We start from the raw sequence: 26,955 nt of genomic DNA on the forward strand, positions 1-26,955 counted from the left end.
CCCTTCCTTGCATCTCTTAAAATCTGCCTGACAAGCAGATGGCATGGCATGTTGATAATATATGTCAGGGGTATCCCGGTGTCCCTCTTCCATTTTACCTGTGTTCCTTGGGGGATTCACCATCAGGACTGGGGCAGGGGTGGGGGTCAGGTTGAGAAACCCCCAAGATGCCTCTGACAGATGCTCCTGCACCATCTTTTTTGTCTGCCCTGCTGCACAACACAGCAGCAGAGGCTCAGACCACTGTTCCAGGAGGAAAGAGGGCATCTTCTACCTGGGAATTCACCTACACAGAGGTCAAGTGCATCCTATCCTTCAGGCTAACTGCACCCACTTACCTCTAAACAGATCTTGGTTCTCCCAGCTCCTTCCCTGAGTCTGAAACACCCTCCGTCCCCATGGGTAGCCTCCCCCTTCTTAAAAGCTCAGCCAGAAAGTCACCACCTTTACCAAGTTTCCCTGTCCGGTCCACAGACTTGACCTTCTCCAATCTATGGCTTTTCTTTGGGGCACCCTTGCGGTTCATATCACAGAAAATGTACAGCAGCTTTCTGTGGGATGGCTTATCTTCTTTCGTGTACTATGAGCTGTACCAGAAAATGGACTCTGCCTCTCCCACACCCCAGTACATTCTTGTCAGCTGAATCAGGGCTAGAAGGGAAGAAAGAGCCCAAGCCTAGGCATCAAGAGACCCAGAGTCTAGACTCTGCTGCTCATTAACTAGCTATTAGCTAGTTAATGAACCTGACAGCCCTGGGCCTTATTTTCCTGCTCTATAGAATGAGGAGGGAGAATGATTGAGATCTTGGGTCTCCCTTCTGTTACTGGCACTCTATGACCTTGAGCATCTGCTGGAAAACCAGCCTGTAGGGTAAAAGATGGGCCCCTCCTAATCTCACAGCTCTTGATCAGTTAAACGCTCTCCAGGCTGAGTTATCAAGGCAGAGAGGGGGGAAGGACAAAGTAGCTATGAGAGCTAGGGGGTAAAGTGTGGAGGTGCTGGGAGAATGGCTCCCAACAGGGATCATTTCTGTGTGTGTGTGTGTGCACAGCTGCTTTGTTTTGCCATCTGTAATGACAAAGCAGCACTGAGGTGACAGCCAGGACCCCGAGCAGATAGGTACATCTTGATAAGCCATCTGCTGCCTGTGGCCTTATTGAGGCTTTTTGTTAGGTTGTCTGACAGTCAAGGGAATGTTAAAGAAAAGCTGCTTCGGAGGAAGGCACAAGATCATTGTGGAGGAGAGATCCTTGTGCAGAAGCAGGGGAGAGAGGAAAGGCAGGAGGAGGCCAGGGGAGGGAGAAGAACAGGCACGGCTAGGGGCAGGAGGAAGGAGCATCATTTCTCTGCTTCTGTCAGGTTGTAGTGGGACCTGGGGTCCAACGTCTGTCTCTGAAACAAGGACCAATCACGCACAGAAAAGAGGGGGTCTCTTAATAACCCACTGGGGGTGGCAGCCCAGAGAGGCCAGTGCTGCACATTCCCATGGCCCCTTTGCTTGGATTTCTCTTCACCACTAGTTCTGTGCCTGCCTGCAAACATAATACCATGAAGTATTATCTCCTGCACACAGCAGGCTTATAGGAGACACTAGGAGGGGGGTGACCCCCTGGTGCTCCCCTGAGATGGGGGTCCAGTGAGGTTCTGACAATAGCCGGCCACCTGAGCAAGCAGAACAGGGACCCAAGGGCCACCTTGGCAGGTTTCCCAGGAGAGAAGCCTGGACTCTCGCAGTGTCTGGGGTGGAAAAGTACAGTTTGGGTTATAAGGCAGGAATTGAACAGGATTTGAAATGATGAACAGCAGAACAGACGATTTGTTGTTGAAGATGCTCCCGTGATCCTCACTACCTCCCCCACTCTATACCAGCCCCTGCTGTCAGAATCTAGCAGATCCTACCATGAGGAAGCTCTTTTTGTCTCCCCTAAAGTCCCTGTTTCTTAGTGGGCTCCCTCTTAGGCCTTCAGGGGAATCAGAGCACAGCTAAACCTCTAGGGTCTCAAGTCCAGATATGTAAGAGGCCAGGATCCATATGGGAGGAAGGAGCTCAGCTCAGTCCTAAGCCCTAAAGGTAAGGGATGAGATGGCAAGATCTTGTAGAATTTGCTTCCCAGTCAAGTGGCTGACTCAATGGAATTCACAAATATTTACTTAGTTCAAAAAAATAGTTATGGTGGGGAGCCTGGGTGGCTCAGTTAAGCATCTGACTCTTGGTTTCAGCTCAGGTCATGATCTCATGGTTTATGAGTTCGAGCCCTGCGTCGGGCTCTGCACTGACAGTGCAGAGCCTGCTTGGGATTCTCTCTCTGTCCCTCTCACTCTGCCCCTCCCCTGCTCTCTCTCTCTCTCTCAAGAATAAATAAAATTTTTAAAAACTTAAAAAAATGTTTATGGACGGGCGCCTGGGTGGCTCAGTTGGTTAGGCTTCCTACTTTGGCTCAGGTCATGATCTTGTGGTTCTGTAATTTGAGCCCCGCATTGGGCTCTGTGCTGACACTTGGAGCCTGGAGCCTGCTTTGGATTCTGTGTCTCCCTCTTTCTCTGCCCCTCCCCTGCTTGTGTTCTCTCTCTCTCTCTCTCTCCCTCCCTCTCAAAAATAAAACATTAAAAAAATTTTTTTTGATGTTTATGGAGCCCCACAGTATGTTAAGTATTATACTAGGTGCAGGGATCAGAACTCACTCCCTCTTCCCTACTTTTAGCCCCCATGCTAATAAGGTGAGGCAGGCAATAAATAGGAATAAAATAAATCTGTTGCTAAGAAACTAAAATGATGAAATAGAGAGTGGAGGGTGAAGGAGTGGTCTGCTCTGTCTGGAGAGGTCAGAGAAAGCCTCTCTAGGAGGCAATGTTTGGGCTGAGATCTGATGATGAGAAGGAGCCAGCCATGTAAAGTTCTAGGGGAAGAGCATTCCAGGAAGGAAGCACAGCTTTGATGCACAGCCATTTAAGGGAGAAGATGATTCAGGTTGAAATCAGAGAGAATGGCAGGGCAGGCTCCTGTGGGGCTTTGAGGCCATATTACAGAGGAGTTTAGATTTTGTTCCAAAAACAGTGGAAAGGCATTGGGAGGTTTTAAGCAAGGGAGTGACATGACTTGATCTTCAGAAAGATCATTGCTATGGCTATTGGGGAACGGAGGGCAGAGAGGCAGGGAGACTGCTTAGGGATCTAGCACATTAATCCAAGTGAGGGATGTTGGTCTGGCCCAGGGTGGTAGCAGCAGAGTAGACAGACTTACAGTGTTTTGGAATAAGGGCTGCCGAACTTGGATGGAAGAAGGGAACATGAGAACGATTAAGTGGAATATGCCCCAAATGGAAAAGTCTCAAGGAAGGTCACATTTGGGGGAGGAAAAGCCAGAGTTCAGTTGTGAACATGTGAAGTTTGAAATGCTTCTTGGTGACCCAAGTGGAGATGTAGGCAGTTGGAATGTCCTCAGTTCTGCAAAGGACACCCAGATGCAAAGGACCTGGAGCTCACCTTAGAAGAGCTTCTGGTCCAGTTGTGAGACGGAACCTAGGGGAGAGACAATCTGCTTGGTTCCCCACTCCTCCCATTTCTAGCCAAGAGCCTCAAAAACCTGTTTCATTAGGGAAAAACTAACTCCCACCTTCTCAAGCCTCTCTATGTTAGAATCACAGAATTTCTTCTGGCTCTGGAATGTCATGATTCCATGAGAATTGGCTCTGAGCAGGCAGGTAGAAAGTCAGGGTCTTCCTCTAGGAATCATCTGAAATCTCTTTGACTATGGAAGCCAAGGACAAGGGTCAGTGGCCCAAAGATCTGATCATTCTAAGCATTAGTGTGACTCCTCTCTGACAATTTTTTTTTTAATTTTTTTTAACGTTTATTTATTTTTGAGACAGAGAGAGACAGAGCATGAATGGAGGAGGGTCAGAGAGAGGGAGACACAGAATCTGAAACAGGCTCCAGGCTCTGAGCCATCAGCACAGAGCCCCGACGCGGGGCTCGAACTCACGGACTGCGAGATCATGACCTGAGCCGAAGTCGGCCGCTTAACCGACTGAGCCACCCAGGCGCCCCATCTCTGACAATTTTTAGAAAGTTTCTTCCTTCACTCAGCTTTCTTTTGTTGGTGAAAGAAATGGTCTAAAATGAATATCATGGGTGGTCTTAAAAGGAAGAAAGGGAGAGAAAGAAGTCACCTGCAAGTTTAGAGGGAAGCATGGAAGGGAGGATAGGGTGTGGTCACCAGCACTGGACTCTCCAGCACAAGCCTCATGTGTTGATCATGTGCTGTGTCAGTGCATCTCTCGTCTTTGTCATGACCAAGAAGTGGGTGTGCCTGCGCCCTTCCCACCCCTCCTCTTAGTCATCAGACCTTGCAGCCCAAAGAAGTGCACAAAGAACTCAAATGTTCCCATATCACAGAACCTGTTCCAGAAAGCTAGCCAAAGTTCCAGCCACAGAAGTACCATGAGACTCCAAAGGAGGGGAGGGGCTTCTCGGGGCATTGGTTTCATCATCTGTAAATTCATGTATCTAGAATTGCATTGTCCAGTATGGTGGCCATCAGCCACATGTAGCTATTTAAATTTAATTAAAATTACATTAAAAATCTAAAATTCAGGCCCTCAGTCATACCAGCCACATTTCAAGGGCTCAATAGCCACATGTGTCTAGTGGCTACTGTATGAAACAGTGCAGGTCTAGAACAGAAAGTTCAATCAGATAGTATTGCTTTACAACAGTGGTTCCCAAAATATGGTCTCTGGGCCAGTAGCATCAACATCATCTAGAAACACTTTAGAATTGCAAATTCTCAGGCCTCACCCCAGACATACTAAATGAGAGACTCTAGGGACAGGGGAAAACCTTCCAGATGATTCTAATGCATGCCAAAGTTTGAGAACCAAGGCTCTAGTGTAAAATAATATTCTCCTCCATTATCTGTTTGAGCCTCAACAATCTTATACTCATTCTGCCTTCCTAGGGCGAGTATAATCATGGCTCATTTTGTAACTGAAGAAACAAATCCAAAGATCACAGCCTTGGCAAACCCAGGGCCAGAACTCTGGCCCCTTGACCCTTCCTTGTCTCATTTTTTTTTTCATAATATTTGTCTAGGATCATTCCATATTGAAAAAACAAAAAAATACAATTCTGTATCTCTGTACCATTCTAGAACTCCAGCCCATTTAGAAGAGCCTGTTGCTGAGTTTTGGCAAGTCAGAATGGTCACAATGGAAGATCTCTCCAATGAGTGGTCATTGGGGTGCCTAGAATGTCTCATGAATATAGTATAACAGTCAGGAGCTCAGATCCACGCCCACTGTGCTGATGAGGGGACCGCAGCCTCAGGTGGGAGAGTGCTTGACTAGAGAACAGTTAAGAGCCTTAGGAACAGACCCAGCTGAGTCCCGGTTCTGCCTTTAGGGGCTGGGTGACTTAGGCAAGCACATCACCTCTGCAAGCCTCCATTTCCTCAGCTGTGAAGTCCGAATAAGAATAGAACTGGTCCGCTGTGTGGATGAAATAAGCTCATGGATGTGAAGGTGACTGGCACTCAAAATTTTCAATATTATTATACCAGACAGTAGGAAGTCGACCTAGTTTTTTTATTCCTTTTCTTTTCAATATAACCTGCCTTTTTGTTATGTTCTCTGACCTCAGATTTCTCTTAGCATGTGAGCTCCAGCTCGCATCCTCTGAGCCTATTTGGGAACCAAAGAGGCACAGGTGGCCCTTGGACGTGGCATCATCAAGAGTAGCTTTTGCCGGTTGGTAGCATCTCTAGTTTTCTGGAACCTACTTGGGTAAACCTGATCGTACCTTTCAGCAAGGAAAGAGACTTCTTACAAAGTGGGGGAGACCCTGAGCAGGAATGGGGTACAAGACAGGCTGTTATGTCAGACTTGAAATCTAGAAAGCTTCATGAAGGGTGCTGAATTCCAGTCTCAGCCTACCACTTCTGGTCCGATGACCTTGAACAAATGGCTCAGTCTCTCTGCCTGTTTTTCCATCTGTGGGAAAAGGGAGAATGATGTGCCTAGTGCACCTGCCTCAATTTTCCCAAGATCAGAGGAGGTGCTGTCCTCATTGTTCTGTAGAACCTGGGACTCATCTTTCTCTTGAGCATTTTCTGGTGTTGCCTGCTGTGGAGAGACAGAAGCCACCAGCCGGTCTGCTTTTCTCCCCACTCCCACTCCACAGGAGCCTCAGCTCTCGAGCACACTGCCATCTGACTCAGCTTGATGCTACCTCTCCCCTCAGTTCCTGCTGATGCACCTCCTCTCTCTGACTTGGATCTATTTTTTTCTCTCACTGTCTCTTCCCTCCCACCAACCCCCTCCCCAAAAAACACGCCCGTGGTCTTGCCCTCCCTCTTCCCACTTCCTTGTAGCGGTGGGAGTCCAAATGAGGCTGGAGTTCCTACAACGCACATTCTGGGCAGCGACCCGGCAGGTGGGTGTGAAGGTGCCAGGTCAGGGCCAGAGGATTGGCCGACACCTTGGGGTGAGGAGGGCCCGCTCCCCCGGGCAGCCCCCACCGCCTCTTGGCCCACCTCCTGGGCCCTCAGTCCACTGTCCCAGATCCCTTCCTTCTCTGCCTGACTCTGCCTGGCTCTCTTCCTTCTCTGCCTGCACCTCAGCCTGTGGACTCCTGACCTTCCTCACCAGGGGCTCTGTCTCAGCTCAGACCCAGAGAAAGGGCAGGTCACAATGCTCCCACCTGCCCTGCCCCATCAGGCAGAGGAGAGAGCACCCCTCGTCCCTCCAGCCAAGACCCAGGCTTTGACTGCTGCTCATCCTGTGCTTCCCACTCCACCCCATCCTTCCCCACCTCTGCTCTTCCTCCCCGGAGCCTGGAGCCCACGCACTGGGCTCTTCCCCACTTCCTGGGTCTCCTCACTGTCTTCCTCAAACTCCTCTGGCCAGAATCTTCCCCTCTGTGCCATGCCCCCCCCCATCTGCGTGTTGCTGCATCCTCCCTTTGAGCGGGTTTAGGAAACCACAGAATGAAGATGGAAGGGATGGGAGGGGAAGGGGCACCAGCCCCATAACCTAGCAGCACCCTTCACATCAGGTGGGATCACAAAGAACAGGAGCCTCTGAAGCCACCCCATGAGGCTTCCAGTGCCGCCCTCACACATGGGCTGCAGTGGCCATGGCACCTCAGACAAGGCTGAACCCGCCAGCAAGGGCCTGCTTCTCCTTGCCCTGACCCCACTAACAGCTTCACACGTGCATCACACCACACGTATACACCACACGTGCACACATGCACACTGCACACAGACGCCCTACACATACAACACACACACAGCATACACACCACATATACTATACACACACACCAAACACATACAGTATAAACCCCACATCAGTATACGAATATAACACACACACAACACCATGCAGATGCACGTACACAGGCATACACAGTTTACAATTTCTCCTCTTCCTTCCAGTGCGGCACTGTGGAGGGGCCATGCCCAGAGAGCTGCCAGGACAGTGTAAGTTCTTCCACGGACCCCCCCAACCACATCCTTCCCTGAAGTGCTGGGCCACACTGCGTGCCTCTACACTGGACACGCAGGCCTGCCTTCCCGAACGCCGGGACGGGCACCCAGGGGTCATGGCCCAGCCATGACCTCCTCCTGGGTTTCTCCCCAGAGCCTGGACTGCTTCGTCATCGACAACAACGGGTTCATCCTAATCTCAGAGAGGTCCCAGGAGGTAAGGCATTGGGGAAGTAGAATTAGGGGTCAATCAAGTCATCTGGCAGCCAGGACAGCCAGGACAGCCAGGGGAAGGAAGTAATCCTGGCTTAGAGCAGGTGAGAGTAAATGGTCTGAAGAAAACGGAGTCTCTTCTTGAAACCAAGTCCATATAGCAAGATCACAAAATTCAGAGACTGTTCCACTTGGGTGGTCAGAGAAAATGTTGCTTCTTATTTTGTCTATACCTCATCTGGCCTCATCCCATGGTTGGTAGAGAATCTGCCCACATGATGAGGAGAGGCAAGACCAAACTCCATCTCAGGGTAGCGTGTGTCCTGTGCCGAGGCCGTGCCGCTGACTCCCAGAGTCCATACCCCCTTGTACTGCCCATCGCCCCACTGCTCTCCATCACGTCCCCTCCCTGCTTAGTCCATTCAGGCCACTGCAACATGAACAGACTGTGTGGCTCATCCACAGCTGGAATTTATTTCTCAGGGTTCTTGAGGCCAGATGTCAGAAGCCAGGGTGCCCGTGTGTTCAGGTGAGGGCCCTCTTCCAGGGCACAGATTTCTCATGGTATCCTCATATGGCACAAAGGGCAAGGGAGCTCTGGGGGTCTCTTTGATAAAGGCACTGATCCCATTCCTATTCTACCCAGATCACATTTGCTCACAAGTTGGTACAACTTTGGATATTTGTAAAAACAAATAGAGACATATTTTATAAAGTATGTGTTTATTTAGCTTATTTACCCCTATTTTCTCAACTATTATAACACTGTATGTACTTTTAAAAGCCATCCCAAATCCTTTATAGAATGAAGCAGGGTGTAAATGAAATGAAATTTAATCTCATAATAGGGTTGGGACCATCCAGAAGCTCCTCCAGAGCCCCAAGCCCCCACTGTGCTTGGTTACCCCGGCCTCTGACACTCCGGTGCTTCCACTGCCTCCCTTCCCCCACTTCGGGGCCCCACACCACCGCCACCATCATCTCAGTAGTGGTATTAGTCTCATTTTGTCCTGGAGTTAAAACTGAGGCTGCGAGGTGAGGTTAGCAACCTGAAAACCAACAGCTACAGAAAAGTCAGACTTTGAGCCTAGAAATACGAGTGAAGGGCAGTGACAGTGACCAGGGAGATAAGGCCTTCTCTGGGGGGCGTGGCAGGCCGCAAGCCCCAGCCTCCGGGGTGGTCTTCCTGTGGCCTGGGCACCCACCCCAGGCTGCTCTGTTACTGCTTGGGGCAGAGTTCATTCACTTTGCTGCGCTTGGCTGAGTCTGATGGAATTAGGACCGATGCCTCTAGGATGCTGAATGCCAAGGCCAGGCATCCCAACCCCCAGATTAAACTCCAAGGCTGGTGCCAGGGCTCTGGGAGCAGTGTCTTGACAGAGCTCCTCTTTCCTCACTCTGGACAACTCTCACCCTGTGACCGGAGCTGTGTCAGGTTAGGAGAGGGCAGGAAGGGAGGCACCAAGGGTATAGCAGCACCAGGCACAACACACACACCACACACACCACACACACCAGGCACAACACACAGTTACTACATGGAGAATCAAACTGGCCTAAAGGTAAGAGAGGCCTGGAAGAAGCAGGGACTGGACTGGAAGGTGAGTGGAAACATAGTGGTGGAAAGCGGGTGCTGATGCTGTAGATCAGCTGTCTATCCATCCATTTTTGCTTTTTGTTTTAACTCCTCCATTCAACAACTCTGTAACAGTTATCTGTTGCACGTAACAATTTACCCCAACATGTAGTGGATTAAAGCCACCTGACTTACTGTCCCACAGTTCTTGGGCGTGGCTTAGCTAGCTGATTCTGGCTCAGGGTCTGTCATACAGCTGAAAGGAAGGTGTCAGCCAGGGCTGTGTATTCATGTCAAGGCTTGGCTAGAGGACGGTCAGCTTCCAAGTTCACTCACATGGTCAGTTACCACATGGGCCTCTCCACAGGACAGCTCACAACATGGCAACTTGGTTCATCAGAGTGAGCAAGCCAAGAAAAGCCAGAGACAGAGAGAGTGAGAACAAGGTGGAAGTCACTGTCTCCTGGAACCTAGTTTCAGATGCGACATCCCATCACTTTTACTATATTTTACTCACTAGAAGCAAGTTACTACATCCAACCTACCAAGGAGCCATTACAGAAGTGTTCTACCATAAACCCCTTCCCCTTCCCCAAACACACCCAAGTGCTGTCAAGGACCACATGGTCTGGCCCCTCCTCCAACTCATTCATTTCCCCCCCTTTTACTCCTAAGCCTCCAAGTGTTGGGGGGCAGGGGTACTGGAAGCAGCAGCAGCAGCAGAAATACAAGTTAACAGAAATACAAGTTCTCGGGCCCTACCCAGACTAAGGGAATCAGAAAGTCTGGGGCGGGGCCCACCAACTGCGATGTGACAAGGCCTCTGATGATTCTGATGTGTGATAAAGTCTGAGAGCCACTTCCTAGGCCTTAATGCCAGCTGCTGTTGATCTGGATGCACTTTCCCAACTGGGCTAATGTGCCAGAAGGTCCAGACTACTCCTTGTCCCTGCTGAGGTCCACCCAGGGACCGGAGGAGAGAAGACTGTCACTGCTCTGGATGCAAAGATTCTTCCCAAAGTCCCTCCCAGCCCTTCCTCACTGCGGCCCTCCTGCCCAGCAAATAATGTGAGTGCAATGCCCAAAGGCACCATCTGTGGTCTGCCTGAGGGAGGGGCAGCCTGAATCTCTCCTGGCCCTGGTGGTGTTCCAGTCCTGCTGATTAGACATTTGGTCCCACTGAGCCTCTCTTCCAGCTCAGGGCTCATTCTTTTAATAAAGAACTACAGATGACAGGATTACAGCCCTTTGTTGGGGCCTAGAAAGAGAAGCAGACAGCTGGGGCCAAGAAAGTGACAACAGCTCTATAGATTTTTATAATGTTTACAGTGGATCTGTCACCCTGGATTTGGGGACTCCAAGTCCTGTCATTTGCCTGTGGGTAGCACCCACACAGGAGAGCTTCAAAGTGGACCTCAAAGGGACAGCAAAGGTAAAAAATCAGATGCCCCATCATGATGTCTTTCCCTGAGGACTTGAATCTCTCAGAAGGAATGCGCCCCTCTACCCCCAGCCCAAAATGCTGAGCTTGTCCTCAGACCAGGGCCTCTGATGTGCCTGTCTTGAGCCTCAGCTCCTGTTTTCCTTGGCTTCCCCTTCTCCTTCCCTGCCTTCCTACACACCTACCATGCAAGTGCCCCCCACTGTCTTCCAGTCATACTCCCAGTGCAGTGGGTACGGTGGACACAGTGCAGGAGAAACCTCCAGCCTCCCTGCCTGGTTCATGCTTCTGACCGTGCTGCTCCAGCCCCCATCCCTCACCACCTGCTTCAGCACATCCCAGGCTCCCCCAGTCTCTGGCAGCAGAGCCTTCCTGGGGTCAGGGCAGCCTCATTTGGGCAGCTCAGGCTGGGTGTCTCCAGAGAAAAATTCAGCTGGCCACCTGCCCCAGAGATGGCCCATCACAGCAGAGGACCTCTGGGTGCCTCTCTCCAAAGTGGTGCTAATGGCCACTCCTCCACATGCTTCCCTGGTCCCACTGTGGGGCCAGAGGCACTTGTCAAGAGACTGAGAAGCTCAGAGGAAACAGGCAGGGCTGTACACTAGTAAGGAACAAAAAGAAATTGGTTCTCATGAGGAGCCACACACAGTGACTTCACTCTGGTAACTCATTTAATCCTCACACCCCTTAATTTTTTAGTGAAGAAACTGAGGCTGTCCCTGGGTAAAAGGCTGTGAGACATTTGCCCCATTCCAGAGTCAAGGGCTCCCCCACTCACCCTCTGGCCTCCCTCCCCTCTGGGGATAGTAGCTTCACACAGGCATGCAAATTAGCCTATGCACAGGGCTGCTGCTCAGTCAGCAGGAATACTCATCAGTTCTGCCCCCTCTGCCACCACTTGCCCCATCTGCTTCCTGCTCGAGGCCCTGGGTGGTACCTCGCAGGACCCCATCTCACTCCTGCCTCATAACAGACAGGAAACACAGAAAGCCCCAGGCCCTTTGGATGCAGTCCCAGAGCTCAGGCAGTCCAAAGGACATTGCTTATCTGTGGACTGTCCCCTGTACAAGTGGAGCCCTGACCTGCTGTGAGCAAACCTAGATGGCATGGGGACCTGGAGCTTCCAGAGACCCTGTCCTGTGCTGTGGGTGGACAGAGGCAGGAGACCCTGTGCTGTGCTGTGCTGTGCTGTGCTTTGGGTGCTATGCCACAGTCAGTCTGGAGGACCTAAGCTGACAAGGGTACTCAAGTTTGAGTGTTTCAACTTGGGCTTTGCAGGGTCAGGAACTAAATCAGTTTACCTATTTGAGGCACTGATTCACTCTGATGAGGCTCAAATGAAACTATCAGCACAGAATAGTGTTCTGCTGTCAGGAATAGTGCCCCCACTACAGTGTTTTTTATGTGGGTTTTTTTTTTTTTTAACTTATTTTTGAGAGCAGAGGAGGGGCAGAGAGAGAGAGAGAGACAGACAGACAGAATCCGAAGCAGGTTCCAGGCTCTGAGCTGTCAGCATAGAGCCCACTTGGGGCTTGAACCCAGGAACTGCGAGATCATGAACTGAGCCAAAGTTGGCTGCTTAACTGACTAAGCTACCCAGGCACCCCTACAGTGTTTTAAACAAATTAAAGGTTTATTCTCTCACGTGAAAGAATAGAGAAAAGTAGCCCAGGCCTGGTATGATGTGGTCACCAGGTGTCCCCATCCTCAAGATCACAACATGGCCATAGGAGTTCCTGCCTTCTTGTCCACTTTCCAGACAGGAAGAAGGGGGAGGTCAACAGCCATGAATGAGGTGCTTCAGCAGATCTCCCTTTAAACAGATTCCCAGAAGTCTCACCCAGGAACTTTGCTCACATTTTATTGGCCAGCCCCAGCTGCAGGGGAGTCTGGGAAATGTAGTGTTTTAGCGAACACATTGCTACCGTAATTCAAGTCAGGGTCGCCTTACCTAAAGAAGAAGGGGAGGATGGATATGCTCTGCCAGAGTGACATATCCTAGAAAGTCACGCTGTGTATGTGTAGGTACAGAGGAGGACACGTTTTTCCCAGTGTCCAGGGGCTTGTCTTCTCAGAATCAAGTGTCTGAACAACAAGGAGAGATAAAGGGACAGCCTTGTGGGAATTTGCCTTTTTTCCATCCCGCTGCACTTTCCCAGCAAGAGTACTCAGATCACTCATTCATCCCCCTGTCCATTCACTCACACATTCCTTCAGCAAATACATGCTGAATAGTGACCATGAACAAGACGCTGTGTGGTCTATGAGAAGCCAGGAGGTGGATGTCTGCCCTGGAGGATCTTGCTGTCTAGTAATGCAGGAATGCACAGACACCTGGTCACTGGAACAGCAAAATTTAGCAAACCGCAGCTGACGGAGAGGGATGACTTGAACTGGAGGGACTCCAGGTGGGTTCAGGGCTGCACTGTGAGGAACAGCAGGACTGGATGCCTCTCACCTTTTCACTTGCTGTTCCTTCCCTTAAGTGCCCTCAGCCCCTCTCTGCTGTCCCCTGCTCTGTCCATTGCCCTCCTTCAAGAAGCCTATCAGGCCTCAGAACACAATGAGCCTCTGGCCAAAGAAAGCACAGAGCTCAGAAAAGCCTGAGTGTCTCATTGTATCCAGCTCTCTCATGGCTACTGCCTCGTGCCTTAGTCATTAGCCTCTAGGTTTCCAAGTGCAGAGGAGGGATGCCATCACTCCAGCTGGAGAGGGGAGAAAGAAAGACTTCTTAGAGGAGGACAAGTAAAGCTCCTTGGAGTGGGACTGAGGAAGGGTCATTGAGGCAGAGAGAAGAGCCAAGGCCTGGAGCATTTCCTGTCATATGGCCACCACATACAGAACACTCACTGTGTGCCAGATGCATGGTACACATTATCCCCTAACCTACCCATGGCCACACAGTGGGCAGTGCCAGAGCCAGGATCTGAGTCAAAATCCAGTACCTAAGTCCAGACTCTTTCACTCTGCCATGCTGAGAAATCGGCAGAAGAGGCCAGGGCAGGTGAGGAGGTCGGTGTAGGGGTGCAGCTGGAGGGCAGTCTGAAGCCAGAGCACAGCAGGCTTGGGTGTCAACCAACGTGGAGAGACTTTGCAGGCTTGGAGGATACCGCCTAGCCTGGCACACTGGCACATTGGTGGGTGCTCACCAGTGCTGGCTGATTGGGTAATGGAAGGACGGAGCAAGAAGGAGACCAAATCCCAGCTGTATTTGAGAAAGGTTGTCTGGCAGCAGGGCTGGGGACTGGGAGACAGCCCAGTTGGGAGGGTGGAGTGAGCTGGGGTTGACAAAGGTCTGGGTTAAGTCACTGTCCATGAGTCAGAAGGTGAATGACAAACCCGCAGGGCACACTGGTAACTGGAAAGGTGGGGGGAGTGGGGAGGGAAGATCAAAGGCAGCTCCAGAGTTCCGAAAACAGGATTTGGCCGAGTGATAAGGATGCCAGTGTGAGAGACAGAACTCTGCTTTTGAGCCTTTTTAGACCATGATTCACAGAAAGAAATACATGTTACATCTGATCTAGGACATACACATGCACCATATACAAGAAACCAAATTTCACAAAACCTTGTTTAACCTGACTGCATGCAGTTCACATGAAATTGTTCAAAGGAATTCTGTGCCTAAAAAAAAATCAGATTGCAACCCCCATATTGATTTCATGGCCAACTAATGGATTACAACTTAGAGTTTAAAAAGGACTGAGAATATGGCAGGGGAGCAGGTTAAAGAGGGAAGGGCCAGGTGGAATGGATACAGTTCTGATTATATTGAAAGGAATCTGAGGGGAAACCCAACCAGCAACTAGTCTGGAGCTCAGAAATGAACCTGGCCTAATGTGGGGGACCTAGAAGTCCTCATCCAGCTCCAGCTCCCTCCCTCCTCTCACCACCCATCTCTCACGCCCCCTCCTCCTCCCTCTGTCTTTTCCCTCCCCTTGTTCTCCCCCTCTCTCCCTCCCTCCCTCTCCATCCATCCTTTCCTTCCTCTCTCCCTCTCCCCCCTCTCTCTCCCTCACAGATGGGAAGATTCCTGGGGGAGGTGGATGGCGCTCTCATGACCCAGCTACTCAGCATGGGGGTGTTCAGCCAGTAAGTGGGACATGCTTCTCCCCAGACTGAATACACACAGAAAAGGCAGGAGCTGATGCTAAATGGTCCCGACAGATATCGGGATCCTGACCTCAAAAACCCATAGCAAAAGCCCCAAAGAGCTCCCAAAGCAACCTTTCTGAAGCCAGGGACTTGACATGAGGTGGAGAGGGGTATAAGGTCATATGGGCCCTTAGAGGGAAAACCAAATTTGCTGTTCAACTTCTTTAAAGCAGTCAAAGTGCCGAGATGTAATTTTCTGATCTGCCTATCCTAACCCACGCACCCTCATGAATCCTGGTGAATGAAAACCCTGCAGCAAACTTCCCCTGGGTGGGGGCAGGGAATAGGGGAAGGTCTGGACTCCCCAGATTCTGTTTCTGATTTTCAGAGTGACTATGTATGACTACCAGGCCATGTGCAAACCATCAAATCACCACCACAGCGCTGCCCGGCCCCTGGTCAGCGTAAGTGTCACCCCAGACTTTCTTCCCACCTGCTAGCTCCAGGACCCCACTCTTGACTCTGATCAGAAAGTGCTGTCCAACCTCTTCCCACACCCCTGCTCCCTGTTCTCAGCCTGTCCCCTGCCCCCAGGTCTTCTCTCTGGGGCTTCAGGGAATTGTTCTGGCAGCTCGTGAGATAACCAGGGATCTCTGGCAGAGAAAGCAGACCACATAGCTCCTTTCTTGCTTTGTTCCTAACCTCAGTTGCTAGTGCTTTCACTAGCACCAGAAACCTAATTGGCTCATCAGGAAGAGAACTTCACTAGTCTTCTAGATGGGCATTGTCTAACCCCAAGTGTCTGCCCTACAATAGAAATTTATCAGATAACTCAGTTATAAATGTTCCCTCTGCTGGGAAGGGATGGGGGTTGGTGGCAGCAGGAGGGGGAACCCCCCCCCCATGGTCGTTAATGGTGGTGCTGAGGGGAGCCTTCGCCAGGGTCCTGGGGTCCTGGGCTTAACTGTGTGTCCCTTTCCTTCCCAGCCAATCTCTGCCCTCCTGACTGCTACCAGGTGGCTAGTGAATGAGCTCTTGCTGTGAGTGGGGTCTGCATCTGGGACAGGGGGTGGGGCCCGGGGGGAACTTCATGCAAGTGTGGCTTATGAGGGAGCCCTTTGAGCAGGAGCTGCCCAAAGTCCCCACAACCCCAGAGGAGGCAGGCAAGATCCCTGGGTGGAACTGGCCAGGCATGTATGGTGCTTGCCTCCTACACTCTGCTGCCAGAGGTTGTGAGGCTCTCTGCTCACCTAAGAGCCTCAGGGCAGGGAGAGGGTGTCCTGGAGGAGAGGGGCTTGACCAGGGGCCATCAGGGAGCTCTGGTGCTCCAGCCAGCTGAGGGCCCAGCTGGGGAGGACATGCAGGTCTCTGGGATTCCGCTCTGCATCTGACAGGCTCCTGCTCGAGTGGAGTGCCTGGGGCTCCTGGCGTGCGGACAGCAAGGCCGAGGGTGAGTATACAGGACCACAAAAGGGAGTGCTTACTATCAAAGCCATTTCAGTAGAATCTGTCACTTCTGGGCGGATGACAGAGGGGATGGGGACTCTGGAAAGTCCATTGCTCACCTCTCACGCTGCTGGGCCATCTCTCACTCATCACCTCCCTGTCACTCCTGGCTCCCCTCACCTCTCTGTGTGACATCACACCATCTTGGGACACCCACTGCTCCATGTGACATCATTCATCCCATGTGACATCACCACCCGTGCCATCCTGCCCTCATGGGACATCATGCCCACCCTGTGCTGGGCCTCACGTCTGGACAGCCAAAGCGGTCTTCCATCAGTGTAAGTAGCATTCACTGGGGAGCCTGGGGGTGTGGGGGGTATGGGAGGGACTACAAAGGGCCTGTCTTCAGCTCTCCATCCCAGGCGTGCATCTAAGGAGGGCTGAGCTCTCTTCACTGGGGACACCCTAACTCAGAGGGCCTCTCCCAACCTAAAGCCCCATTCCTCACGGGGCAGTGGGGCAGCCCAGATCTTATCCCACACAAGTACAGTCCTACCCCAGGGGAACCACCTCCTTGGGTAGGAACATTTATGATTCCAAGTGGAAAAGGATGAGCAGCCACCAAATCTCCTTGCAGAGCAAGAAACAGTGATGCCTCCAGCTCAGGTGTCCACCGAGACCTCAGCAGCGCTCAGGGTTGAAGGCATGGTAGGTGGAGGCCTTAGTCTGGTCACAGGAACACTGTGGGGACAGTACATCTCCTGTGACCTTGTATCTGAGGACAGTGTCCTCCAAAGGCCTGATCACAAGTCAAAGATCAGCTGTGACTCTAGACTGCCCCCCTCCCAGGAGAGTGCAGCCACTTGATCTTTAAATGCAAAAAGGAAGCTAGTGGCTTCCACTTGCCTGGCTAACATGGGGTTCCCCTACCACACAGGACTGTCTTGCTTTAGCCAGTTTTACTCAATTCTCCATGTTAATAGAGCCTTTGCCGTGGGGTTCTGGAACATTGCCACTGCCTGGGCTGCACTCCCCACCCCATTTTTGTTAAGACTTTGGCTTCCTGATGGTGTCTGTGACAGGAACCAGGAACCATGTGTCACAACCCATTTAGAAACAGGTCCCTCCTCCCCTCTGCATGGGAACACAAGGTGGGTGACACAGCTCCCCTCCTTATCTTTCTCTCTCTGCCAGCAGCTGCATCTTGCAAAAACTGGGAATGATCTCCCTCAATCTGTTTGTTCAGAATTTTTCATCTTCAGGGCAGCTGTCCCTGGAGCTTCTCCCTCCTGCCTAGGAGGCCTGGTCTGGCCACTCATCCATGTCCTCAGTGAATAGCGCTGGACTTGGGAGTCCAAGGACATGGATGAGTGAGGCCCTGATGCCCTTTCCCAGCTGCATGGGAGCCACTTCACCCTATCGTGGCTGGCATTGTTACTATCATTGTCACTGAGATAACCTACCCACACAAAGGGGCTCAGGTGACAGGCTTAGGGGACAAAGCCAGTGCAACTGGCCCCTGGAAGGAGTGGAGCCAGCCCTGAGTCTTCTGCAAGCTTTAGCCAGAGTGCCCACTCTCAGATTCCAAGGGGGCCCAGACAGCCACACTGCCCAGCAGGAGCCCTTGAAGATCTGGTGGAACCTGACCGAATATATAGACACCCGACTTCTCTGCCTGCAGACTCCCCTCCCCTCCCCTTCAAGGTCTAGTGGGAAGTTTCTGGGTCTGGGAGTTTAGGAGACCTATAGCTATCCTACTAACCCTGAGACCTACTAACCTATGTAATCCTGACTTAGGGATCTATCAAATGGGAGTGATATTGCCCACCCCTACCCCCCTATTTCACAGATAGGCCCTGAGAGCAAAAGGAAAGGCATGAGAAGTGCCTGGAAGAAATAGAAGTGCTGTTAACAAAACAGTGCTGCTATTTTGAACAGAAATAATGTCACTCAGCCTGTGAACCAGCCTTGTTTTGCTTTTGCTCACCTCAGGAGCAAATGTGGGCCCTTTAGGACTGGGCTTCCTGGGCCTCAACTTTTCCTTTTGCAGAGTCCTGTTCACTCATCCTTTGTCCCCTTCTGAGTGAACTCAAGTGTACCACACAGATACTAAGGAGCCCAAAAGGCTGTGGCTCCTGGGCTTAGGCAGCTCTGGGCACTGGAACCTCCCCTGCCGGTTCTCTCCCAGTCCCGGGCAGTCAGGCACTCAGCCCTTGCTGCTCTGCTCATAACTGGACACAGGGGTAAGACAGCAAGCCTAGGGCTTGTCTGGGAGCTGCATATGGAGAGCACTGTAGCTAGACTTGAGAAATGTCACCTGTACACAATGGGAATGGGAGGGCTGATAGCATTAAGGGACCAAAGTCTCCCACAGCCACCCCTTGGCACTCCTACTGCTCACCTCTCGGATCCTGGATGTCAGTGCTCATGGGCACCTTCAAGGGGTCCACTTCCACCCCTCCTCCCAACCAACCAGCTTACATTGAGGATCAGGCTTCCAAAGAGAGGAGGTGGTTTTTTCCAAGGTCACAGGGCTAGTGTGCTAATCACACACAACTGAGAGCCGAGGCCCCCAACGCCTTCTCTGCTGCCCTTTCCACTGTGATATCATTTGCTCCATTTATTCTGTTCCTTTTCCTTCCCTGTCTTCCTCCCACCCAACCTCTCCTCTACAAGCCCTGAGAACTTCTGACAAGGGGGCCATCTGCATGCACATGGACAAAGGGGCATTTCATTGCATAGGGACTGCACCTGCCCTGGCAGTGCTGAAGCAGAGACCCCCACAGGCATGGCTTCTTGAGGCCCTCCCAATTCAGCAACACCCCATTACCCATGTGTGACTCTGTCTCTCTGCAGCCCACAAGCACAAGAAACAGGACATGCTGCAGCCCTGTGACACACAGTACCCCGTGTTTGTGCACCAGACGGCCATCCAGGAGACCAACGGGGCCATCGAGTGTGGGGCCTGCCAGAAGTAAGACCCAAGGGCAGCTCCCAGGGTCCCCAGCCATGCTCCCAGGGTCTTTGCTTCTCACTTGCCTTAGTGAAGGAAACACAGGCTGTTGCAGAGGGCAAGCCAGCTGGGGGCGCTGATCGGTTCCGTGTGCTGTCTTAGGGAACCTGGGAAGAGCTGGTCCAGAGGCCAGATCCAGGCCCACCCGCCCCACCACAGCCTCCCAAGTCATGCCACACAGAAGAAAGGCTCCCACAACCTCTCTCGGTGACCCCCTCAGTGTGGGTCTCACTCACACCTGCATAGCCCACAGCAGCTCAGTGTCAGGGCCAGGCAAGCTTGGCTGCATCTGCAAGCCCTTGGAAGTCAAGGATAGCTTTGAGGAAAGAAACCAGTCAGTTCTCCCTCAGAAATCTCTGTACAGAGAAACTGGCAAGCTTGAAGGTGTTCTCAGGAGTGGGTGGGCTAGAAGAGGGCTCGTAGCGTTGTCACCTGGCCTCTCCACTCCTGGGCCTGGAGCCTATGTGTGGCCCTGCCTAGACTCAGGCCTTCTCCCCTGTACAGACCACTAGATCTGACCAGCTCTGCCAAGCCCTGGTCCAGGAGGGCAGGGAGGCCTGACAGAAAGCTCTCTCCTGCTGACTCCCACCCCGACCTCAAGGACCTCCCAAAAAGCCCTGCCATTACCAGGGGCTTCCCAAGATGTACCTTAGAGCCCTAGACCTCAAGCAAATTATTTTATAGTGTAGCACCTCAGACTGTGGTGTGAGATAGTCAGACCTACTAGTGTGCAATGCCTGGGATTTTAATCTCACCACAGCAGCTTTCTTGGAAATATTGTTATTTATCTCAAAGTCTTGTTATGAGGATAAAGTAAATGGTATGGTATAAGGCAAAGACTTTAGAGTAGACAGATTTGAGTTAAAAAACTAACTCTGCTACTTCCTAGTTGTGTAATCTTGGGCAAGTTATTTAACCACTTCTAGCCTGTTCTCTCAGCTACAAACAGGAATAATACCAACCTCATACAGAATGGTGAAAGTTAAATATATACGCGCACGTGTGTGTGTGTGTGTGTGTGTGCGTGTGTGTGTAAAATCATCCACCCCAATAGGAAATGCTCAAGAAGTGGCAGCTACTGTTATATAATGCACCAGGCCTAGTGCACAACAAGCTTTCCCTAATCCTTCACTCCCTCCCTCTGGTGGGGCTCCGGGGCTGTGTGCAGGTGTGCTGTGTGTGCCACCTTGTGGCCAAGCCTGAGCACTGCATCTTCCCAACAAGGCCTGCCTCCGCCATCATCCAAAGCAAGGACAGCCACACATCCCTATTTGCTTGGGACAGTCTTGATTTATGCTTGTTGTCCCTGCATATATTAATAACAACTCCTTTCACTCTCAAAATGTCCCAGTTTGGACTTCCTCACCTCTGATCTGCTAGAAAGGAGCAGTACAACTGCAAAGGCTTGTGGGTAAAATAAGCCAAAAGGCCTGAGTTCCTTGCCTAGGACTGTCCCTGCAGTTGCCCCTGATCTGACCTGCCTCATGTTTCTGTTCCTTCCTCTGCCAGCCCAACTCCACACTAAGTCTCCAGAAATTCTCTCCCTAGAAACTCAATGTGATGCTTGCCATAGAGAAGTTTCATGACCCATCTCTCTCTCTGCTGCAGGATATTTGTGATGCAACAGATTCCCAGTAGTAACCTTCTCCTCCTGGTGACAGACCCCACCTGTGACTGTAGCATCTTCCCACTAATCCTGCAGGAGGCTACAGAAGTCAAATATATCCTTCCAATCCTCCACGATATGCCGGCTGAGGGAAGGGTGGAGATGAAGGAGATGTCACTGAGGGGCTCAGATTTTGAGAAGCCGAGGCCAGCTTCCCTCACCATCAGCATCCCACCCTCCCCCACAGAGCATTGTGATTTGTTCTCCAGCCTTCCACCCCACTCTGACCCCCCCACCCCCACCCCTGGGTGCTGCCTCTGACCTTAGAAGCCACTTGCAAGACAGCTGGTCCCACCAAGGGGAGGTTCTTCCTGAACTTAGTCTCTAGAATCTCCAGAATCCATTCCTGTCATGAGGTGTTCACCTTAACAGTGAATTCTTCACATAATGCCTCTGTCAAGTGTGACAGGATGCGCTCCCAGAAGCTTCGCAGGAGACCAGATTCTTGCCATGCCTTCCATCCAGAGGTGAGGGCTGGAGGGGAGATAAGGGGCGGGGCTTGGTCTTCATCCCCAAATCCTCAGCTCTGGGACTGTGCCAAGGCACTTGCAGATAGGAGTGCTTCTGGACACTTATGAACATAACCGTACACGTGATCTCTGTGGAATACATTTGTGCATGTGCATTTACATTTAGGCCCCTGTGTCATTCAAATACTAAGTCAACCAGGAGCCAAGGATACTCTTACAAGGAGGGCCAAATTTCCCAGGGTTTGGGCCCTCAGTGGTTTAAAATCCAGCTTCCCCATATTGCTGTTCTTACTACTGCACTTAGCTCCAAATGATCTGATCAGATAGAAGAAACTAATGGTGTGCATAATACTAATGGTGACCAACATTAATTGAGCACCCACTATGTAAGGTGCTTTTAGCTTATGGACTTAACCTGGGTGCTTTATACATAGTATTGTCTTTGCTGACTATGACTGCCACAAATTATCCACCTCAAAGAAGCTTCCAGAGTTGATGGCTTCCCTAAAGTCATTCTAAGGCATGGCCCCACAGCCACTCCAAGACTAGGGACAAGCAGAGGCTTGAGCCCAGTTTGGGGCTGAGTGTACAGCCTCTACTTTTCCCTACAAGGCAAACAGCCTAAAGGTGGCAGTGCTTCTTCCATTTTCTGGAACTTCCCTCTTACTCTAGGTTTTTGGTTCCTATTAGTCCCAGAGACCCTCCTCCCTACTCCTTGTCTCCTCTGTTGGGGATGGTTGCCTCATCTTGAATGCCACCCTTTCATCTCTGCTCTGGGTTCACAGGAAAATGCCCAGGACTGTGGTGGCACCTCGGACCTCTCAGCCTCGCTCCCCATGCTCCTGCTGCCTCTGTGTGCCTGGGTCCTTCCACCCCAGTTGCTGCGGTGACACCTGCCCAATCTGACCTCTGTTTTGATGAGATGGTCCTTGCAGAGATATTCTAAAGAGTCAACAACTGGTGTGGGATCCACCTCACTACACCTGGGTTATCACCCAGGTCACTGTTCATCTCAATCTTAGGCTAATGGTCCCTGCCTCCTGAGCTTCCTGGACAGAACCAGAAACCACTTCTCAAAGACCTTCCAGGGTGTCTAGTACCATCCACCCCAAGTCTCGATGGGCATCCTCCCATCCTTCCTACCTCCTCTTCAGGAGCCCAGCATGAGCTCAACTTGGACCAAGACAAAAGAATTCAATTCCATCTATTTTCCGGAAGTCCAGACCCAGCCAAGGGTCAGCTGTTTCTAATGAACCTGGTTGGACTTTGGAAGAATCCAAGAACTTAAAGGTACTGAGAAAGAGGAGCAGAATGAGGCCAACAGCAGAAAATGAGATGAAGAACATGCTTCATCAACCTGAAATACAGCTTTCTCAAAATGAGATGCATGGTAGAGGGTAGCTCAATTTCCTAGCTGCTACTTAAAAAAGTTGTGTGTGTGCATGTGAGAGAGAAACAGAGAGAAAAAGAGACAGAGAGAAGGCAGGAAAGTAAATAGTAATGGGAAAAACTCTTTTCCTACAGGTATTAAATCCTTTTATATTACTGTGGTATATGCAAACTATTGCCATTAAAAAACTTCTAAAAATGTCTTTACAAAGCTCTAACATACAGGAACTTTTGTATCTAAGAAAAAGCCAATAGGGTAAAATATACAGCTGCTGCACTAGAAGGTGATGTAAGTGGCGTAAGTATAGATGTAGCTGTAGCCAAGCATAGAGGTCCCAGAAAAAAGAACAGTCCTTCACAGTGGACTGGTGAGGGGTCTCCTGAGGGGTAGCTCCAGACTCCGCAGGAGGTCCAGGTCCCATGGCAGTCTTTTTCTAGCCACTAATCGGTGCAAGACATTACCAGACTCTATCCCTCGGGTTGGAACTTCGGGGAACATTCCAATATGCAAAGCAAAGTCCACTGAGAGGGGAGCTCTAGCTAGCTAAGAACTTACTCTCCACATGCACAACTCCCCGCAGGAGTGTCAAGGCCCTGGAGCTTCCTCCTCCTTCTCCCTCAGACCTGGCTCCTGAGAGACAGCAGTCTCCACTGTGAGAGCAATATTAAAGATAGAACCATGTAGAAATCTTTAGGTGGCCTCAGATCTTTAAATTTAACCAACCTCCAATAAGGAGGTCCAGCCAAAGCCCATGACAGGCACAGACAGCATGCAGGGCCTCAGGGAACCCTTCCTTCCAGTCCTCCACAATTCAGAGTACAAGCTTCCCACCAGCAAATAGTGCCATTTCCCTAGAGTAGGCTGACTCTGTATGGCCTTGTTCATTGCAGTGTTTGTAACATGCCTTGTATTATTGATTATATGACGTTGTTTTCACCATTTAGTCTCACAAGCCTGCGAGGTAGGCATTAACAGCCCCATTTATAGTTGAAGAAATCGAGCCTCAGAGAAGAGAGTGACTCAAGCTCACTTGCTCAGCCAGTTTAAGTGGCAAAATAATGCTAGGAATGGCCAAGGCTTACAGGTACCTGGTAAGTAACAGGTATTGACTCAGTTAATCCTCACAACAACCCTCTGAAGTAGGTACTGCTATTAGCTCCATATTATAGAAGCACAGAGTTGAAAATTGACTGCCAATTACTGAAAGAGGTTTATGAAGTTTGAGTGCGATATTCATGTAATGTGCTGGGCATATAGTAAGCATGAATTACATGTTAACTACTATTATTCTATTCCCTCATTTTGTGAAGGTGGGGGCAAGATATGACAGTTCGGATGCCAAGAATAACAGGCAAAGATCACAGGTGTCTGTCCGCCTGGCACAGGTGGTTAAAGAAAGCATCAGGGGGGCGCCTGGGTGGCTCGGTCGGTTAAGCGTCCGACTTCGGCTCGGGTCATGATCTCACGGTCCGTGAGTTCGAGCCCCGCGTCGGGCTCTGTGCTGACAGCTCGGAGCCTGGAGCCTGTTTCAGATTCTGTGTCTCCCTCTCTCTCTGCTCCTCCCCTGTTCATGCTCTGTGTCTCTCTCTGTCTCAAAAATAAATAAACGCTAAAAAAAAAAAAATTAAAAAAAAAAAAAAAAAAAAAAAAGAAAGCATCAGGGAACCCTTTCTCCAGCCCCCTCGGTTGCCACCACCTTCATGATAAGACTTTACTGTGACAGGCATGGCAACATGAACACTTCCTAACTGTTGCTCCAGCAACACCCCCCTGCCCCCCCCCCCCCCAACCAGGACCCATGGCCTTCCCTCTGCCTTTCTTTGTCTGTTTCTGGCCTCCAACAGGATCCAACCTCTACTACCAACTCCCAGACACAGGCTGCTTGTCTTTCTCCCTAAAACAGCAAGCCTGTCTTTTGAAAGGCCTGTCTTCCCTGCCCAACCAGGGAGAGCATTTTCAGGCAAATTTATCAACCATCTCAGCTATATAATTTAAAAACCAAGATTAGAAGTACTGGGGCAGTGGGGGTGAACAGGTGGCTCAGTTGGTTAAGTGTGCATCTGATTTCAGCTCAGGTCATGATCTCATGGTTCATGAACTCAAGCCCCGCGTCGGGCTCTGTGCTGACAGCTCAGAGCCTGGAGCCTGCTTCAGATTCTCTGACTCCTTCTTTCTCTGCCCCTGCTCTGCTCACGCTCTCTTTCTCTCTCTCAAAAATAAAAAAAAAAAAAAATTAAAAATTAATTAAAAGAAAAAAAAGAAGTGCCGGGCAGCTCCTGGCCTTGTTTTGTCTGCTTCATCCCCATGCCTCTGCATGGCCAAGAGGAGACCGTAAAATTGGGAAATCACTTTTAGAACCAATGGAAGGAATGAACTACTTCTGATAACTAGCCTTGTTCCTTGCCTGGCAGAACAGAACGTTCTCTTGAGCTCCTGAGGTCAAAACTATTCCTTTCTTCTTTTAACAGAATAAAGGACAGCAGGTGGCAGCCTAACCCAAGCTAAAGAGCCATCACTTTGATTTCAGAGGAACAAAGTTAAAACCAAAGTCATTTAATAAAGAACAAGATTCTGGAAGACAGAATCTTGACATTTCTTTACAATGTTGCACGCCTTTGGATGACCAGTAACTCAAAGCTGCTTTCAGATCCTTTCTCAGTACCAGTGATACATTAACTAGTAGATCCACCTAATAATTTTGTACATTTTAATAGAAGTGCTTTCAGGTTAAGAGTTCACTACTTCATAATGCTAAGTGAAGTTTTGGTTTAGGAGGACAAGGAAATGGACATATCTTAAAGCCAGAAAAGTAAATACAGGGAAGAGGGTGACAAAAGGGAGGAATCAGAGTAAGAGTTTGGCAGAAATGCCAGCCAATCACTATGTAAACTTTGAGAAATGTTAATCTCAGTGAAAGATGCAAAGAATATAAGCCCATTTTAACAGGTGAGAAAAGGCGCATTAGGAAAATAAAACGACTCTTCCTAGGTCACTGGCAAATGGCAGAACCTAACTCTAACCTACCTCTTTTTTCAGGCAAGCATAGCCAAGGCAAGGGATGGTAGTGGGCCATAATGAGAGGCTTTCATGTTCGTGCAGCTAGATTCCCTGTTTCCTCAGTTTCCCCTAGGCCATCACAAGTAGAAGTTACAAGAGGCAAACTGACCTTGTTTCCACCAAGTCAAAAAGTTGAAGGCAGAAAAACTTTGCACATTAGGAAACAGGGAGCAGTGGTCAATAGTTCATGACCAGTGAGGGAAGAAAAATACAGAATGTGCTGTAACTGAAGCACAATATTCTAGAGACAAGGATATTATTTCTGGGATAACTTTAAAGCAACATTGCCAGGAGCTTCTTTAGGGAACTCAGAGCCCTAGCAGTCTATAAAGTCAAAATTCAAACTTATCCTTTATTTCCTTTATAATATCCACAGAAATCACCTGAGAAAGGGAGTATATAGACCGTTTTTAGCAAAAGACTAGGAAAAAACCAAGTGTTTTTTTTTAAAAGGCCTTAGAAGAGAATGCAATCCAGTGTTCTATACACAGATAATATATAGGGAAACCCTAAAGTTAGATCTATACTTAAAAATGAGAATTCAAATATTGGAAATTCCCCTTGCAAAACAATTTACCCAAGGCAAAGGGGTTGGGATTCCTCTTTTGTAAATTACACAAAGGGTTAACAAATCCCAAAACCTTTAAGTCAACACACATGAGACTATTTAACCCAAACTTTCTTCTTATTGTGAAGAGTGCTGGCACAAGAGACTCAGACCTGGCCTTTCTGAGCTTCAGTCTCCTCATCCAGGAAATGAGGGAATACTGATCTGTTCACAGGGAGGTGGTTAAAGGTATCTGAAATGTCAAGAGTCCTTCAACAGAAACTTTCCCATGAAGTGTCCATTATGTTAGGTATTATTCTTATAAACTTTAACCATAAATTGAGAACTGGCCTTGGAGTTAGCTCTCCCCTCCATTCTAACCTGGTCCCAGTTGTCATGAAAGTTTAAGAAAGGTCAGGAAAAGTGAGTTGGGCATACTTTGACTTATACACTGAGAATGAGAAGTCTCTGAAGATAAGCTTCAGTGTCTAAATTAAGGCTTCAAGGGAGGTAAGCTGAACCAGTAAAAAAGTACACAACAAAAGTTCATA

General features: G+C 50.0%; 1 protein-coding gene across 1 annotated transcript in view; it reads left to right on the forward strand.

The window, feature by feature from the left end:
- Positions 1-22,815, forward strand: part of CACNA2D4 (calcium voltage-gated channel auxiliary subunit alpha2delta 4) — a 112,447-nt gene extending 89,632 nt beyond the window's left edge. Inside the window, exons 27-38 of the mRNA XM_007092866.3 lie at positions 6,369-6,430; positions 7,437-7,481; positions 7,642-7,704; positions 14,739-14,809; positions 15,201-15,276; positions 15,800-15,852; positions 16,207-16,262; positions 16,579-16,599; positions 19,118-19,235; positions 20,883-20,995; positions 21,325-21,407; positions 22,196-22,815. Of these exons, the coding sequence (XP_007092928.2) occupies positions 6,369-6,430; positions 7,437-7,481; positions 7,642-7,704; positions 14,739-14,809; positions 15,201-15,276; positions 15,800-15,852; positions 16,207-16,262; positions 16,579-16,599; positions 19,118-19,235; positions 20,883-20,995; positions 21,325-21,407; positions 22,196-22,300 (866 nt within the window). The 3' untranslated portion in view covers positions 22,301-22,815. The remainder of the gene's footprint in view (positions 1-6,368; positions 6,431-7,436; positions 7,482-7,641; positions 7,705-14,738; positions 14,810-15,200; positions 15,277-15,799; positions 15,853-16,206; positions 16,263-16,578; positions 16,600-19,117; positions 19,236-20,882; positions 20,996-21,324; positions 21,408-22,195) is intronic.
- The last annotated feature ends 4,140 nt before the right edge of the window (positions 22,816-26,955 follow it).

This window comes from Panthera tigris, chromosome B4, assembly GCF_018350195.1.
Source record: "Panthera tigris isolate Pti1 chromosome B4, P.tigris_Pti1_mat1.1, whole genome shotgun sequence".
NCBI classification, from domain to species: Eukaryota; Metazoa; Chordata; class Mammalia; order Carnivora; family Felidae; genus Panthera; species Panthera tigris.